This window comes from Chiloscyllium plagiosum, unplaced genomic scaffold, assembly GCF_037043375.1.
Source record: "Chiloscyllium plagiosum isolate Xiang-an unplaced genomic scaffold, Cpla_swu_hap1 HiC_scaffold_3, whole genome shotgun sequence".
Classification (NCBI taxonomy): Eukaryota; Metazoa; Chordata; class Chondrichthyes; order Orectolobiformes; family Hemiscylliidae; genus Chiloscyllium; species Chiloscyllium plagiosum.
This window is the reverse complement of record NW_028270141.1, coordinates 162,579,420-162,593,299: the sequence shown is the minus strand read 5'-3', so window position 1 is coordinate 162,593,299 and position 13,880 is coordinate 162,579,420. Positions and strand designations below refer to the sequence as shown.

Below are 13,880 nucleotides of genomic sequence, written 5' to 3'. Positions count from 1 at the left end.
AGTTCCACTTTTCAACTTCCTACCTGTCTTCCTAAATTTCCTTTGGTGGAGGGAGTGGATGTTTGTGGGTGTGGTGCTTTGTCCTGGATGGTGTCAAGTTTCTTGTGTTGTTGGAGCTGCACCCATCCAGACAAATTCCACCACACTTCTAACTTGTACCCTGTAGATGGTGGACAGGCTGTGGGGAGTCAGGAGGTCAGTTACTGATCACAGTATTCCTAGCCTCTGACCCGCTATTTAACCATTGTGTTTATGTGACAGTCAATGGTAGTTTCTGCTCAATGGTAACTCCCAAGGGTGTTGATAGGGCATTCATGATGGTGACACTGTTGAATGTCAAGGGGCGGTGATTAGATTATCTCTTACAGGAGGTAGTTATGCAAGGCATGAATATTACATATCACTTGTCAGCCCAAGCCTGGATATTGTCCAGACCTTCTTGTATTTAAACATGGACTGCTTTGGGATTTCAGAAGTAACAAAAGATGCTGAACATTGCTTAATCATCAGTGAAAATCCCCACTTCTGACCTTGTGATGGAGGGAAGGTCATTGATGAAACAACTGAAGATGGTTGGGCCTAGGACACTACCCTGAGGAACCCCTGCAGAGATGTCCTGGAGCTGAGATGACAGACCCTCCAACAACCACAACCATCTTCCTCTGTGTCAGCTATGACTCTAACCAGTGGAGTGTTACTCATTGATTCCAGTTTTGTCAGGGCTCTTTGATGCCACACTCGGTTGAATGCAGCCTTGATATCAAAGGCTGTCCCTCTCCCCTCCCCTCCCCTCTGGAATTCAGCTCTTTTTGTCCATGTTTGACCCAAGGCTGGAATGAGGTCCAGAGCTGAGTGGCCCTCGGAGAACCCAAACTGGATGTCACTGAGCAGGTTATTGCTGTGAATGCTTCAACCTGATCTTTCGCATTCCAAATTCTCTCTTCCATCATTGTGGATGGAGATATTTGTGGAGCTTCCTCCTCCAGCGATTTGTTTAATTGCCCACGACCATTCACGACTGGATGTGACAGGATTGCAGAGCTTAGATCTGATCCCTTGTTTGTGGGATCCCTTAGCTCTGCCTATCACTTGCTGCTTATGCTCTATGCCATGAAAATAGTCCTGTTTGATGGCTTCACCAGGTTGACACCGTATTATCAGCTATGCTTGGTGCTGCTCCTGGCATGCCCTTCTGTACTCTCCACTGAACCAGTGTTAATCCCCTGGCTTGATGGTAATGGTTGAGTGGGGGATATGCCAGGCCATGAGGTTACCTGCTACAGGCCCAGTTTAGCAGCTATGTCCTTTAGGACCCGACCAGCTTGACCTATAGTACTGCTGCTGAGCTACACTTGGTGGAGGACAGTGAAATCCCCCACCCAGAGGACATTTTGCACCCTTACCATCCTCAGTATTTCCTCCAAATGCTGTTCAACATGTAAGAGTCGTGACACATCAGCTGAAGGAGGATATTACGTGGTTATCAACCAGAGGTTTTCTCTTCATGTTGAACCTGAAGTGATGAGACTTCATGGGGTCTGGAGTCAACATTGAGGACTCCCAGGGAAGCCCATCCCAACTGTATCCCACTGTGTTGCCACCTCTGCTGAGTATGCCCTTCCTGTGGGGTACTCAGGGATATTCCAGGGGTATCCAGGGATGTTAATAGCATCTTATTCCTCGGATGCTGCCTGACTGCCTGTGCTTTTCCACCACCACACGCTTCAATGGTGTGAAGAGCAGTGACTGAGCAACTGTCCTTAGGGAATGATTCCGCGAGTATGACTATACCAGGCTGTTGCTTAACTCTTCTGTGAGGCAGCTCTCTGTGTTGGCACGAGCCCCCCGCATGGGCCCCAGCTATGCCTGCCTGGATATGTGGAACAGTCCATCTTCCGCAACTACACTGGCCCCACCCCCCACCTTTTCCTCCACTACATCGATGACTGTATCGGCGCTGCCTCATGCTCCCACGAGGAGGTTGAACAGTTCATCCACTTCACCAACACCTTCCACCCCGACCTCAAATTCACCTGGACAGTCTCAGATTCCTCCCTCGACCTTTCCATTTCTATCTCAGGCGACTGAATCAACAGACATCTACTACAATCTGACCGACTCCCACAGCTACCTGGACGACACCTCCTCCCATCTTGCCCCCTGTAAAAACGCCATCCCATTCTCCCAATTCCTTCGACTCCGCCGCATCTGCTCCCAGGAGGACCAGTTCCAAAAACGTACAACCCAGATGGCCTCCTTCTTCAAGGACCGCAATTTCCCACCCGACGTGGTCGACGATGCCCTCCACCGCATCTCTTCCACTTCCCACTCCTCCGCCCTTGAGCCCCGCCCCTCCAACCGCCACCAGGACAGAACCCCACTGGTCCTCACCTACCACCCCACCAACCTCCATGTACAACGTATCATCTGCCGTCATTTCCGCTACTTCCAAACGGACCCCACCACCAGGGATATATTTCCCTCCCCTCCCCTATCAGCGTTCCAAAAAGACCACTCCCTCCGTGACTCCCTTGTCAGATCCACACCCCCCACCAACCCAACTTCCACTCCCGGCACCTTCCCCTGCAACCGCAGGAGGTGCAAGACTTGCGCCCACACCTCCCCCCTCACCTCCCTCCAAGGCCCCAAAGGAAACTTCCATATCCGCCACAGATTCACCTGTCCCTCCACACACATCATCTGCACCCGATGTGGCCTCCTCTATATTGGGGAGACAGGCCGCCTACTTGCGGAGCGTTTCAGAGAACACCTCTGGGACACCCGGACCAACCAACCCAACCACCCTGTGGCTCAACATTTCAACTCCCCCTCCCACTCCACCAAGGATATGCAGGTCTTTGGACTCCTCCATCGCCAGACCACAACAACACGACGATTGGAGGAAGAGCGCCTCATCTTCTGCCTAGGAACCCTCCAACCACAAGGGATGAACTAGGATTTCACCAGTTTCCTCATTTCCCCTCCCCCCATCTTGTCTCAGTCAAATCCCTCAAACTCAGCACCGCCTTCCTAACCTGCAATCTTCTTCCTGACCTCTCCACCCCCACCCCACTCCGGCCTATCACCCTCACCTTAACCTCTTTCCACCTATCACATTTCTGACACCCCTCCCCCAAGTCCCTCCTCCCTACCTTTTATCTTAGCCTGCTGGACACACTTTCCTCATTCCTGAAGAAGGGCTTATGCCCGAAACGTCGATTCTCCTGTTCCCTGGATGCTGCCTGACCTGCTGCGCTTTTCCAGCAACACATTTTCAGCTCTGATCTCCAGCCCTCACTTTCTCCCCCAAACATTAGGAAGGCGTACTTTCAGGGTCAACAGGGCTCCTTCTCCCATTAACCTTTCCAGTGTCTAGGTCGATACCGGGTGGTCCATTGGTTTTATTTCTTTCTGGAGATTTCATAGCGATGGTACAACTGAGTGGCCTGCAAGATCATTTCAGAGGGCAGTTGAGAGTCAACCCATTGCTGTGGGTCTGAAGTTACATGTAGGCCAGACCAGGTGAGGATAGCAAATTTCTTTCTTTGAATCATAGAATTCCTACAGTGTGAAAACAGGCCATTTGGCCCAACAAGTCCACACTGACCCATTCCCCTAGCCTATTACCCTACACATCTCTGGACACTATGGGCAATTTAGCATGTCCAATCCACCTGAACTGCACATCTTTGGACTGTGGGAGGAGGAAACCGGAGCACCCGGAGGAAACCCACGGAGACACGGGGAAGATGTACAAACGCCACACAGACAGTGGCCTGAGGTTGGAATCAAGGACATTAGTGAACGAGATGGGTTTTTCTGACAATCAATAATGCATTCACAGTTGGTAGCCTGACTCTGACAGAGAGTTATGATAGTGACACTGACTCCGAAACAGTTACATGGCACTCACTCTGGCACAGGTTCTGTTGTATCTGCTAACAATTTATATCATAGAGAACTTAAACAAACACATGACCAATGAAATTAGCAGTTGACTACTCAAACGTTTGAACTTAATGCACCGTTTTAGTAAGATTAGTTTGTCAATTTGTGCTAAATGTATATGTGCAAACATCCATTTACCAATAGTAGCGTAACCATTAAAGGAAAATTGTGAAAACAGCACTGAATGGTTCTGACCTGCATGTAACTTTTGTACGATCTGCCACCATCCTCCACTGCTGCTGGTTGTTGGAGACTTCAATATAGAAACTGTAGCTTCGATCATCACAATCCCACAGCAGTAACCTGATTGGAAACACATACTGTAAAATGGAACAGGCCACTCAGTCCCTTGAGCCTGTTGTACAGGAACGCGGAAGGCTATTGAGCAACCCCTTCTACAGCCTGTTCTGCACTTAATACTTATTGCATTCAACAGCTTCAGATTGGAACCCATCCCATTCCTTCCCTTTCTTTAAGCTCTACTTGTTGCATTCTCTGTCCTCTCGCCCCTTCAGCTACTTCAGTTGGACTGTCTGCTCCTTCCAGGTTGGCAGTTAGATAAACCATTGTTCAAGGAGAAAGTGACGACTGCAGATACAGGATGCCTCATTCCTGATGAAGGGCTTATGCCCGAAACATCGATTCTCCTGCTCCTTGGATGCTGCCTGACCTGCTGTGCTTTCCCAGCAACATACTCCAACATAATTTTCCTGCCATTCTCACATTCTGATCACTTAACGTGCACAGTCAGCATCCTTTCGCCCCCAGCACGACATCTCCCCTCCCCAACTTGTACATACAGGCTGCCCACTCCACACTTCACATCAGCTCGGATGATGTCATTGAGACTCAAAACGTTAGCTTGTTCTCTCTCCATGGATGCTGCCTGACCCACTGTGATCTCCAGCATGTTTGTTTTCAGGAGAAGCACATTCAGCCCCTCAAGGCTACTGCATAGGAACAGACAATCATTCAGATCAGCTCCCCTTCAATCTGGAACACAGAAACTGGAAGAGGTCTCTCAGTCCCTCATGTCTGTTATACAGAAACAGGAAGAGGTCTCTCAGTCCCTCATGTCTAATACAGGAACAGGAAGAGGTCTCTCAGTTCCCCATGTCTAATACAGGAACAGGAAGAGGTCTCTCAGTCCCTCATGTCTGTTATACAGAAACAGGAAGAGGTCTCTCAGATCCCCATGTCTAATACAGGAACAGGAAGAGGTCTCTCAGTTCCCCATGTCTGTTATACAGAAACAGGAAGAGGTCTCTCAGTTCCCCATGTCTAATACAGGAACAGGAAGAGGTCTCTCAGTCCCTCATGTCTGTGATACAGAAACAGGAAGAGGTCTCTCAGTTCCCCATGTCAAATACAGGAACAGGAAGAGGTCTCTCAGTCCCTCATGTCTGTTGTACAGAAACAGGAAGAGGTCTCTCAGTTCCCCATGTCTAATACAGAAACAGGAAGAGGTCTCTCAGTTCCCCATGTCTAATACAGAAACAGGAAGAGGTCTCTCAGTTCCCCATGTCTAATACAGGAACAGGAAGAGGTCTCTCAGTCCCTCATGTCTGTTGTACAGAAACAGGAAGAGGTCTCTCAGTTCCCCATGTCTAATACAGAAACAGGAAGAGGTCTCTCAGTTCCCCATGTCTAATACAGGAACAGGAAGAGGTCTCTCAGTTCCTCATGTCTGTTGTACAGAAACAGGAAGAGGTCTCTCAGTTCCCCATGTCTAATACAGGAACAGGAAGAGGTCTCTCAGTTCCCCATGTCTAATACAGGAACAGGAAGAGGTCTCTCAGTTCCCCATGTCTAATACAGGAACAGGAAGAGGTCTCTCAGTTCCCCATGTCTAATACAGGAACAGGAAGAGGTCTCTCAGTCCCTCATGTCTGTTATACAGGAACAGGAAGAGGTCTCTCAGTTCCCCATGTCTAATACAGGAACAGGAAGAGGTCTCTCAGTTCCCCATGTCTAATACAGGAACAGGAAGAGGTCTCTCAGTCCCTCATGTCTGTTATACAGAAACAGGAAGAGGTCTCTCAGTTCCCCATGTCTAATACAGGAACAGGAAGAGGTCTCTCAGTCCCTCATGTCTGTTATACAGAAACAGGAAGAGGTCTCTCAGTTCCCCATGTCTGTTATACAGAAACAGGAAGAGGTCTCTCAGTTCCCCATGTCTAATACAGGAACAGGAAGAGGTCTCTCAGTCCCTCATGTCTGTTATACAGAAACAGGAAGAGGTCTCTCAGTTCCCCATGTCTAATACAGGAACAGGAAGAGGTCTCTCAGTCCCTCATGTCTGTTGTACAGGAACAGGAAGAGGTCTCTCAGTTCCCCATGTCTAATACAGGAACAGGAAGAGGTCTCTCAGTTCCCCATGTCTAATACAGGAACAGGAAGAGGTCTCTCAGTTCCCCATGTCTAATACAGGAACAGGAAGAGGTCTCTCAGTCCCTCATGTCTGTTATACAGAAACAGGAAGAGGTCTCTCAGTTCCCCATGTCTAATACAGGAACAGGAAGAGGTCTCTCAGTTCCCCATGTCTGTTATACAGAAACAGGAAGAGGTCTCTCAGTTCCCCATGTCTAATACAGGAACAGGAAGAGGTCTCTCAGTTCCCCATGTCTAATACAGGAACAGGAAGAGGTCTCTCAGTCCCTCATGTCTGTTATACAGAAACAGGAAGAGGTCTCTCAGTTCCCCATGTCTAATACAGGAACAGGAAGAGGTCTCTGAGTCCCTCATGTCTGTTGTACAGAAACAGGAAGAGGTCTCTCAGTTCCCCATGTCTAATACAGAAACAGGAAGAGGTCTCTCAGTTCCCCATGTCTAATACAGGAACAGGAAGAGGTCTCTCAGTCCCTCATGTCTGTTGTACAGAAACAGGAAGAGGTCTCTCAGTTCCCCATGTCTAATACAGGAACAGGAAGAGGTCTCTCAGTTCCCCATGTCTAATACAGGAACAGGAAGAGGTCTCTCAGTTCCCCATGTCTAATACAGGAACAGGAAGAGGTCTCTCAGTTCCCCATGTCTAATACAGGAACAGGAAGAGGTCTCTCAGTTCCCCATGTCTAATACAGGAACAGGAAGAGGTCTTTCAGTTCCCCATGTCTAATACAGGAACAGGAAGAGGTCTCTCAGTCCCTCATGTCTGTTATACAGAAACAGGAAGAGGTCTCTCAGTTCCCCATGTCTAATACAGGAACAGGAAGAAGTCTCTCAGTTCTCCATGTCTAATACAGGAACAGGAAGAGGTCTCTCAGTCCCTCATGTCTGTTATACAGAAACAGGAAGTGGTCTCTCAGTTCCCCATGTCTAATACAGAAACTGGAAGAGGTCTCTCAGTCCCTCATGTCTGTTACACAGAAACAGGAAGAGGTCTCTCAGTTCCCCATGTCTAATACAGAAACAGGAAGAGGTCTCTCAGTCCCTTATGTCTGTTATACAGGAACAGGAAGAGGTCTCTCAGTCCCTCATGTCTGTTATACAGAAACAGGAAGAGGTCTCTCAGTTCCCCATGTCTAATACAGGAACAGGAAGAGGTCTCTCAGTTCCCCATGTCTCTTATACAGAAACAGGAAGAGGTCTCTCAGTTCCCCATGTCTAATACAGGAACAGGAAGAGGTCTCTCAGTCCCTCATGTCTGTTATACAGAAACAGGAAGAGGTCTCTCAGTTCCCCATGTCTAATACAGGAACAGGAAGAGGTCTCTCAGTCCCTCATGTCTGTTGTACAGAAACAGGAAGAGGTCTCTCAGTTCCCCATGTCTAATACAGGAACAGGAAGAGGTCTCTCAGTTCCCCATGTCTAATACAGGAACAGGAAGAGGTCTCTCAGTTCCCCATGTCTAATACAGGAACAGGAAGAGGTCTCTCAGTTCCCCATGTCTAATACAGGAACAGGAAGAGGTCTCTCAGTTCCCCATGTCTAATACAGGAACAGGAAGAGGTCTTTCAGTTCCCCATGTCTAATACAGGAACAGGAAGAGGTCTCTCAGTCCCTCATGTCTGTTATACAGAAACAGGAAGAGGTCTCTCAGTTCCCCATGTCTAATACAGGAACAGGAAGAAGTCTCTCAGTTCTCCATGTCTAATACAGGAACAGGAAGAGGTCTCTCAGTCCCTCATGTCTGTTATACAGAAACAGGAAGTGGTCTCTCAGTTCCCCATGTCTAATACAGAAACTGGAAGAGGTCTCTCAGTCCCTCATGTCTGTTACACAGAAACAGGAAGAGGTCTCTCAGTTCCCCATGTCTAATACAGAAACAGGAAGAGGTCTCTCAGTCCCTTATGTCTGTTATACAGGAACAGGAAGAGGTCTCTCAGTCCCTCATGTCTGTTATACAGAAACAGGAAGAGGTCTCTCAGTTCCCCATGTCTAATACAGGAACAGGAAGAGGTCTCTCAGTTCCCCATGTCTCTTATACAGAAACAGGAAGAGGTCTCTCAGTTCCCCATGTCTAATACAGGAACAGGAAGAGGTCTCTCAGTCCCTCATGTCTGTTATACAGAAACAGGAAGAGGTCTCTCAGTTCCCCATGTCTAATACAGGAACAGGAAGAGGTCTCTCAGTTCCCCATGTCTAATACAGGAACAGGAAGAGGTCTCTCAGTCCCTTATGTCTGTTATACAGAAACAGGAAGAGGTCTCTCAGTCCCTCATGTCTGTTATACAGAAACAGGAAGAGGTCTCTCAGTCCCTTATGTCTGTTATACAGAAACAGGAAGAGGTCTCTCAGTCCCTCATGTCTGTTATACAGAAACAGGAAGAGGTCTCTCAGTTCCCCATGTCTAATACAGGAACAGGAAGAGGTCTCTCAGTTCCCCATGTCTAATACAGGAACAGGAAGAGGTCTCTCAGTTCCCCATGTCTAATACAGGAACAGGAAGAGGTCTCTCAGTTCCCCATGTCTAATACAGGAACAGGAAGAGGTCTCTCAGTCCCTCGTGTCTGTTATACAGGAACAGGAAGAGGTCTCTCAGTTCCCCATGTCTAATACAGAAACAGGAAGAGGTCTCTCAGTCCCTCGTGTCTGTTACACAGAAACAGGAAGAGGTCTCTCAGTTCCCCATGTCTAATACAGAAACAGGAAGAGGTCTCTCAGTTCCCCATGTCTAATACAGGAACAGGAAGAGGTCTCTCAGTCCCTCATGTCTGTTACACAGAAACAGGAAGAGGTCTCTCAGTTCCCCATGTCTAATACAGAAACAGGAAGAGGTCTCTCAGTCCCTCGTGTCTGTTATACAGAAACAGGAAAAGGTCTCTCAGTTCCCCATGTCTAATACAGGAACAGGAAGAGGTCTCTCAGTCCCTCATGTCTGTTACACAGAAACAGGAAGGGGTCTCTCAGTTCCCCATGTCTAATACAGAAACAGGAAGAGGTCTCTCAGTTCCCCATGTCTAATACAGGAACAGGAAGAGGTCTCTCAGTTCCCCATGTCTCTTATACAGGAACAGGAAAGGTCTCTCAGTCCCTTATGTCTGTTACACAGAAACAGTAAGAGGTCTCTCAGTTCCCCATGTCTAATACAGGAACAGGAAGAGGTCTCTCAGTTCCCCATGTCTAATACAGGCACAGGAAGAGGTCTCTCAGTCCCCCATGTCTAATACAGGAACAGGAAGAGGTCTCTCAGTTCCCCATGTCTAATACAGGAACAGGAAGAGGTCTCTCAGTTCCCCATGTCTAATACAGGAACAGGAAAGGTCTCTCAGTCCCTCATGTCTGTTATACAGGAACAGGAAGAGGTCTCTCAGTCCCTCGTGTCTGTTACACAGAAACAGGAAGAGGTCTCTCAGTTCCCCATGTCTAATACAGAAACAGGAAGGGGTCTCTCAGTTCCCCATGTCTAATACAGGAACAGGAAGAGGTCTCTCAGTTCCCCATGTCTAATACAGAAACAGGAAGAGGTCTCTCAGTTCCCCATGTCTAATACAGGAACAGGAAGAGGTCTCTCAGTCCCTCGTGTCTGTTATACAGGAACAGGAAGAGGTCTCTCAGTTCCCCATGTCTAATACAGAAACAGGAAGAGGTCTCTCAGTTCCCCATGTCTAATACAGGAACAGGAAGAGGTCTCTCAGTTCCCCATGTCTAATACAGGAACAGGAAGAGGTCTCTCAGTCCCCCATGTCTAATACAGGAACAGGAAGAGGTCTCTCAGTTCCCCATGTCTAATACAGGAACAGGAAGAGGTCTCTCAGTCCCTCATGTCTGTTATACAGAAACAGGAAGAGGTCTCTCAGTTCCCCATGTCTAATACAGGAACAGGAAGAGGTCTCTCAGTTCCCCATGTCTAATACAGGAACAGGAAAGGTCTCTCAGTTCCCCATGTCTGTTATACAGGAACAGGAAGAGGTCTCTCAGTCCCTCGTGTCTGTTACACAGAAACAGGAAGAGGTCTCTCAGTTCCCCATGTCTAATACAGAAACAGGAAGGGGTCTCTCAGTTCCCCATGTCTAATACAGGAACAGGAAGAGGTCTCTCAGTTCCCCATGTCTAATACAGAAACAGGAAGAGGTCTCTCAGTTCCCCATGTCTAATACAGGAACAGGAAGAGGTCTCTCAGTCCCTCGTGTCTGTTATACAGGAACAGGAAGAGGTCTCTCAGTTCCCCATGTCTGTTATACAGGAACAGGAAGAGGTCTCTCAGTTCCCCATGTCTGTTATACAGGAACAGGAAGAGGTCTCTCAGTCCCTCGTGTCTGTTATACAGGAACAGGAAGAGGTCTCTCAGTTCCCCATGTCTAATACAGGAACAGGAAGAGGTCTCTCAGTCCCTCGTGTCTGTTATACAGGAACAGGAAGAGGTCTCTCAGTCTCTGAGTACAGGAGGAGGCCACCTGACTGCTAGAGCTTGTTGCATTGTTCTCTAAGTGAAGATACTCAGTAAAGTGCATATCTCCATCAAAAGAGTCTCTCCTCTCATTTATCTCTCCACGTTTCAGGCACTCTGCCTCTATTCCTGATGAAGGGCTTTTGCCCGAAACGTTGATTTTCCTGCTCCTCGGATGCTGCCTGAACTGCTGTGCTTTTCCAGCACCACTCTAATCTAGAATTTCCACCAAAAGAGAAGTGCAGTAAATGAACAGGCCCTTTAGCCCTCCACCTGTACTATCATCTTGCCCTAACTAATCCAAAAAACAAACCTCCTGCCCTTATTCAGTCCATATTCCTCTATTCCCTCCCTATTCATGTAACCATCCCAATGCCTCTTATATATCCCCCACCTGCCTGCTTCCACCGCCCCTTCTGGCAGTGTGTTCCAGGCTCCTCCCACTCTCTGCTTGAAAAACCTCCCTCACACATCTCTCTTCAAATTTCCCCCTCTTACCTTGAATCTGTGTCCCCTTATAATTGAAAATTCAACCCTGGGAAAAGCCTCTGACGATCTAGGCCTCTCATCATGATGGTAAAAACAGTGACTGCAGATGCTGGAAACCAGATTCTGGATCAGTGGTGCTGGAAGAGCACAGCAGTTCAGGCAGCATCCAAGGAGCTTCAAAATCGACATTTCGGGCAAAAGCCCTTCATCATTATGTAGACCTCTATGAGACCTCCTCTCAGTCGCTGTCTTTCCAGTGAAAACAATCCTCATCTGTTTAACCTTTCCTCATTGGCCAATGCCCTTGAGACCAGGCGACACCCTGGTGAACCTTCTCTGCACTCTCTGTAAAGCTTCCACTTCCTTCTGGTCGTGTGGTGACCAAACCCACACAGCACTCCACATGCAGCCTCACAAGGGTTTTTATAAAGCTGCAACATGGTTTGCCAACTCTTGTATTCCATGTACCGGCTCATGAAGGTAAGCATGCCATATGCATTCTTCAATCACCTTGGTCACCTGTGTTACCACATTCAGGGAACTGTGGGCCTGCACACCCAGATCCGCCTGTATGTTAAAGTTCCTAAGGGTTCTGCCATTTACAGTATAAGTCACACCTAACTTTGATCCTCCAAAATGCATTACCTCACACTTGTCTGGATTAAACTCCGCCTGCCATTTCTGTGCCTGACTCGGTTATCTATCTTTCCTTTCACAATCGTCGGCACTATCAGCATCTCCACCAATCTTTGTGTCATCTGCAAACTTACTAATCAGACCACTCACATTTTCCTCCAGATCATTCATACATACTACAAACTACCTAAGACCCAAGATTGATCCCTGCGCAACACAACTAGTTGCTGGCCTCCGTTCTGTAAAACACCCCTCCATCGCTACCCTCTGTCTTCTATGACCAAGCCAGTTTTGTATCCATCTAGCCACCATACACTGTATCTCATGTGATTTTAGTTTTTGTACCAATCTGCTATGTGGGACTTTGCCAATTGCCTTACGAAAGTCCACATAAACTACATCCACATCAATTATCTTTGTCACCTCTTCAAATCATTCAATCAGGTTGGTGAGACAATGACCATGCTGCCTGTCACTAATTAGTCCATTTTCTTCCAAATGTGCTTATATACCATCCCTCAGTATCGTCTCCAAGAGCTTCCTCACCCAGACATCGGATCACCAGCCGATAATTTCCTGGATTATCCCTGACTCCTTTCCTAAACAAGGGAACAACATTGGCTAATCTCCAGTCCTCTGGAACCTCGCCTGGTATCAAAGAGGTTGTGAAGATATCTGCTAATGCCCCACCTATTTCTTCTCTTGCCTCTTGCAGTCACCTGGGATAGATCCCATCTCCCCCTAGGTACTTGTCTAGACTTCCTCCTTCAATATACTGACATGCTCTAGAGTATTCACACACTCACCCCTGATCCCAGCATGAACCATTTTGTCCTTCTTGGTGAATACTGACACAAAGTGCTCATTAAGGATCTGTCCCACTTCTTGTGGCTCCACACATAACTTCCTTCCTTAGTCTTTGACTCTGCCTACTCTTTCCCCTGCTACCCGCTTTCTTCAAATAGATGCAGAAAAAGCCTTGGGATTCTCCTTCACCAGGTTTGCTAAAGACATTCCATGGCCCCTTTTAGTTTTCCTAATTCCATGTTGAAATTCCTTCCGAATTTGTCTACACACCTCAAGGGCTTCATCAGTTTGTAGCTGCCTACTCCTATCACATGCTTCCTTTTTCAGAGAACACAGCAAAGTACAGCACAGAACAGGCCCTTCGGCCCACAATGTTGTGCCGAGGATTAACCCTAATGTAAAATATAATAACCTAACCTACACACCCCTCCACTCACTGCTATCCATGTGAATGTCCAGCAGGTGCTTAAATGTCCCCAATGACTCAGCTTCCACCACCACCGCTGGCAACTCATTCCACGCATTCACAACTCTCTGCGTAAAGAACCTACCTCTGACATCTCCTTTATAACTTCCTCCTAACACCTTAAAACTATGACCCCTCGTGCCAGTCAATCCTGCCCTGGGAAGAAGTCTCTGGCTATTGACTCTATCTATGCCACTCATTATCTTGTACACCTCGATCAGGTCTGATCTCCTCCTCCTTCTCTCCAGAGAGAAAAGTCCGAGCTTATTCAACCAATCTTCATACGGCAAGCCCTCCAGTCCAGGCAGCATCCTGGTAAACCTTCTTTGCACCCTCTCCAAAGCCTCTGTATCTTTCCTATAGTAGGGTGACCAAAACTGGACACAATATTCCAAGTGTGGTCTCACCAGGGACTTGTAGAGCTGCAGCAAAACCTCACGGCTCTTAAACTCGATTCCCCCTGTTAATGAAAGCCAAAACACCATATGCTTTCTTAACAACCCTATCCACTTGGGTGGCAACTTTGAGGGATCTATGCACTTGAACACCAAGATCCCTTTGTTCCTCCACACTGCCAAGAATCCTGTCTTTAATCCTATATTCAGCATTCGAGTTCGACCTTCCAAAATGCATCACTTCGCATTTATCCAGGTTGAACTCCATCTGCCATTTCTCAGCCCAACTCTGCATCCTGTCTATGTTACG

At 47.7% G+C, this 13,880-nt stretch overlaps 1 protein-coding gene across 1 annotated transcript in view; it reads right to left on the bottom strand.

Moving 5' to 3' along the window:
* Positions 1-13,880, bottom strand: part of btbd9 (BTB domain containing 9) — a 169,695-nt gene that overhangs the window by 24,095 nt on the left and 131,720 nt on the right. Inside the window, exon 7 of the mRNA XM_087976845.1 lies at positions 4,144-4,251. Coding sequence (XP_087832971.1) covers positions 4,144-4,251 — 108 coding nt within the window. The remainder of the gene's footprint in view (positions 1-4,143; positions 4,252-13,880) is intronic.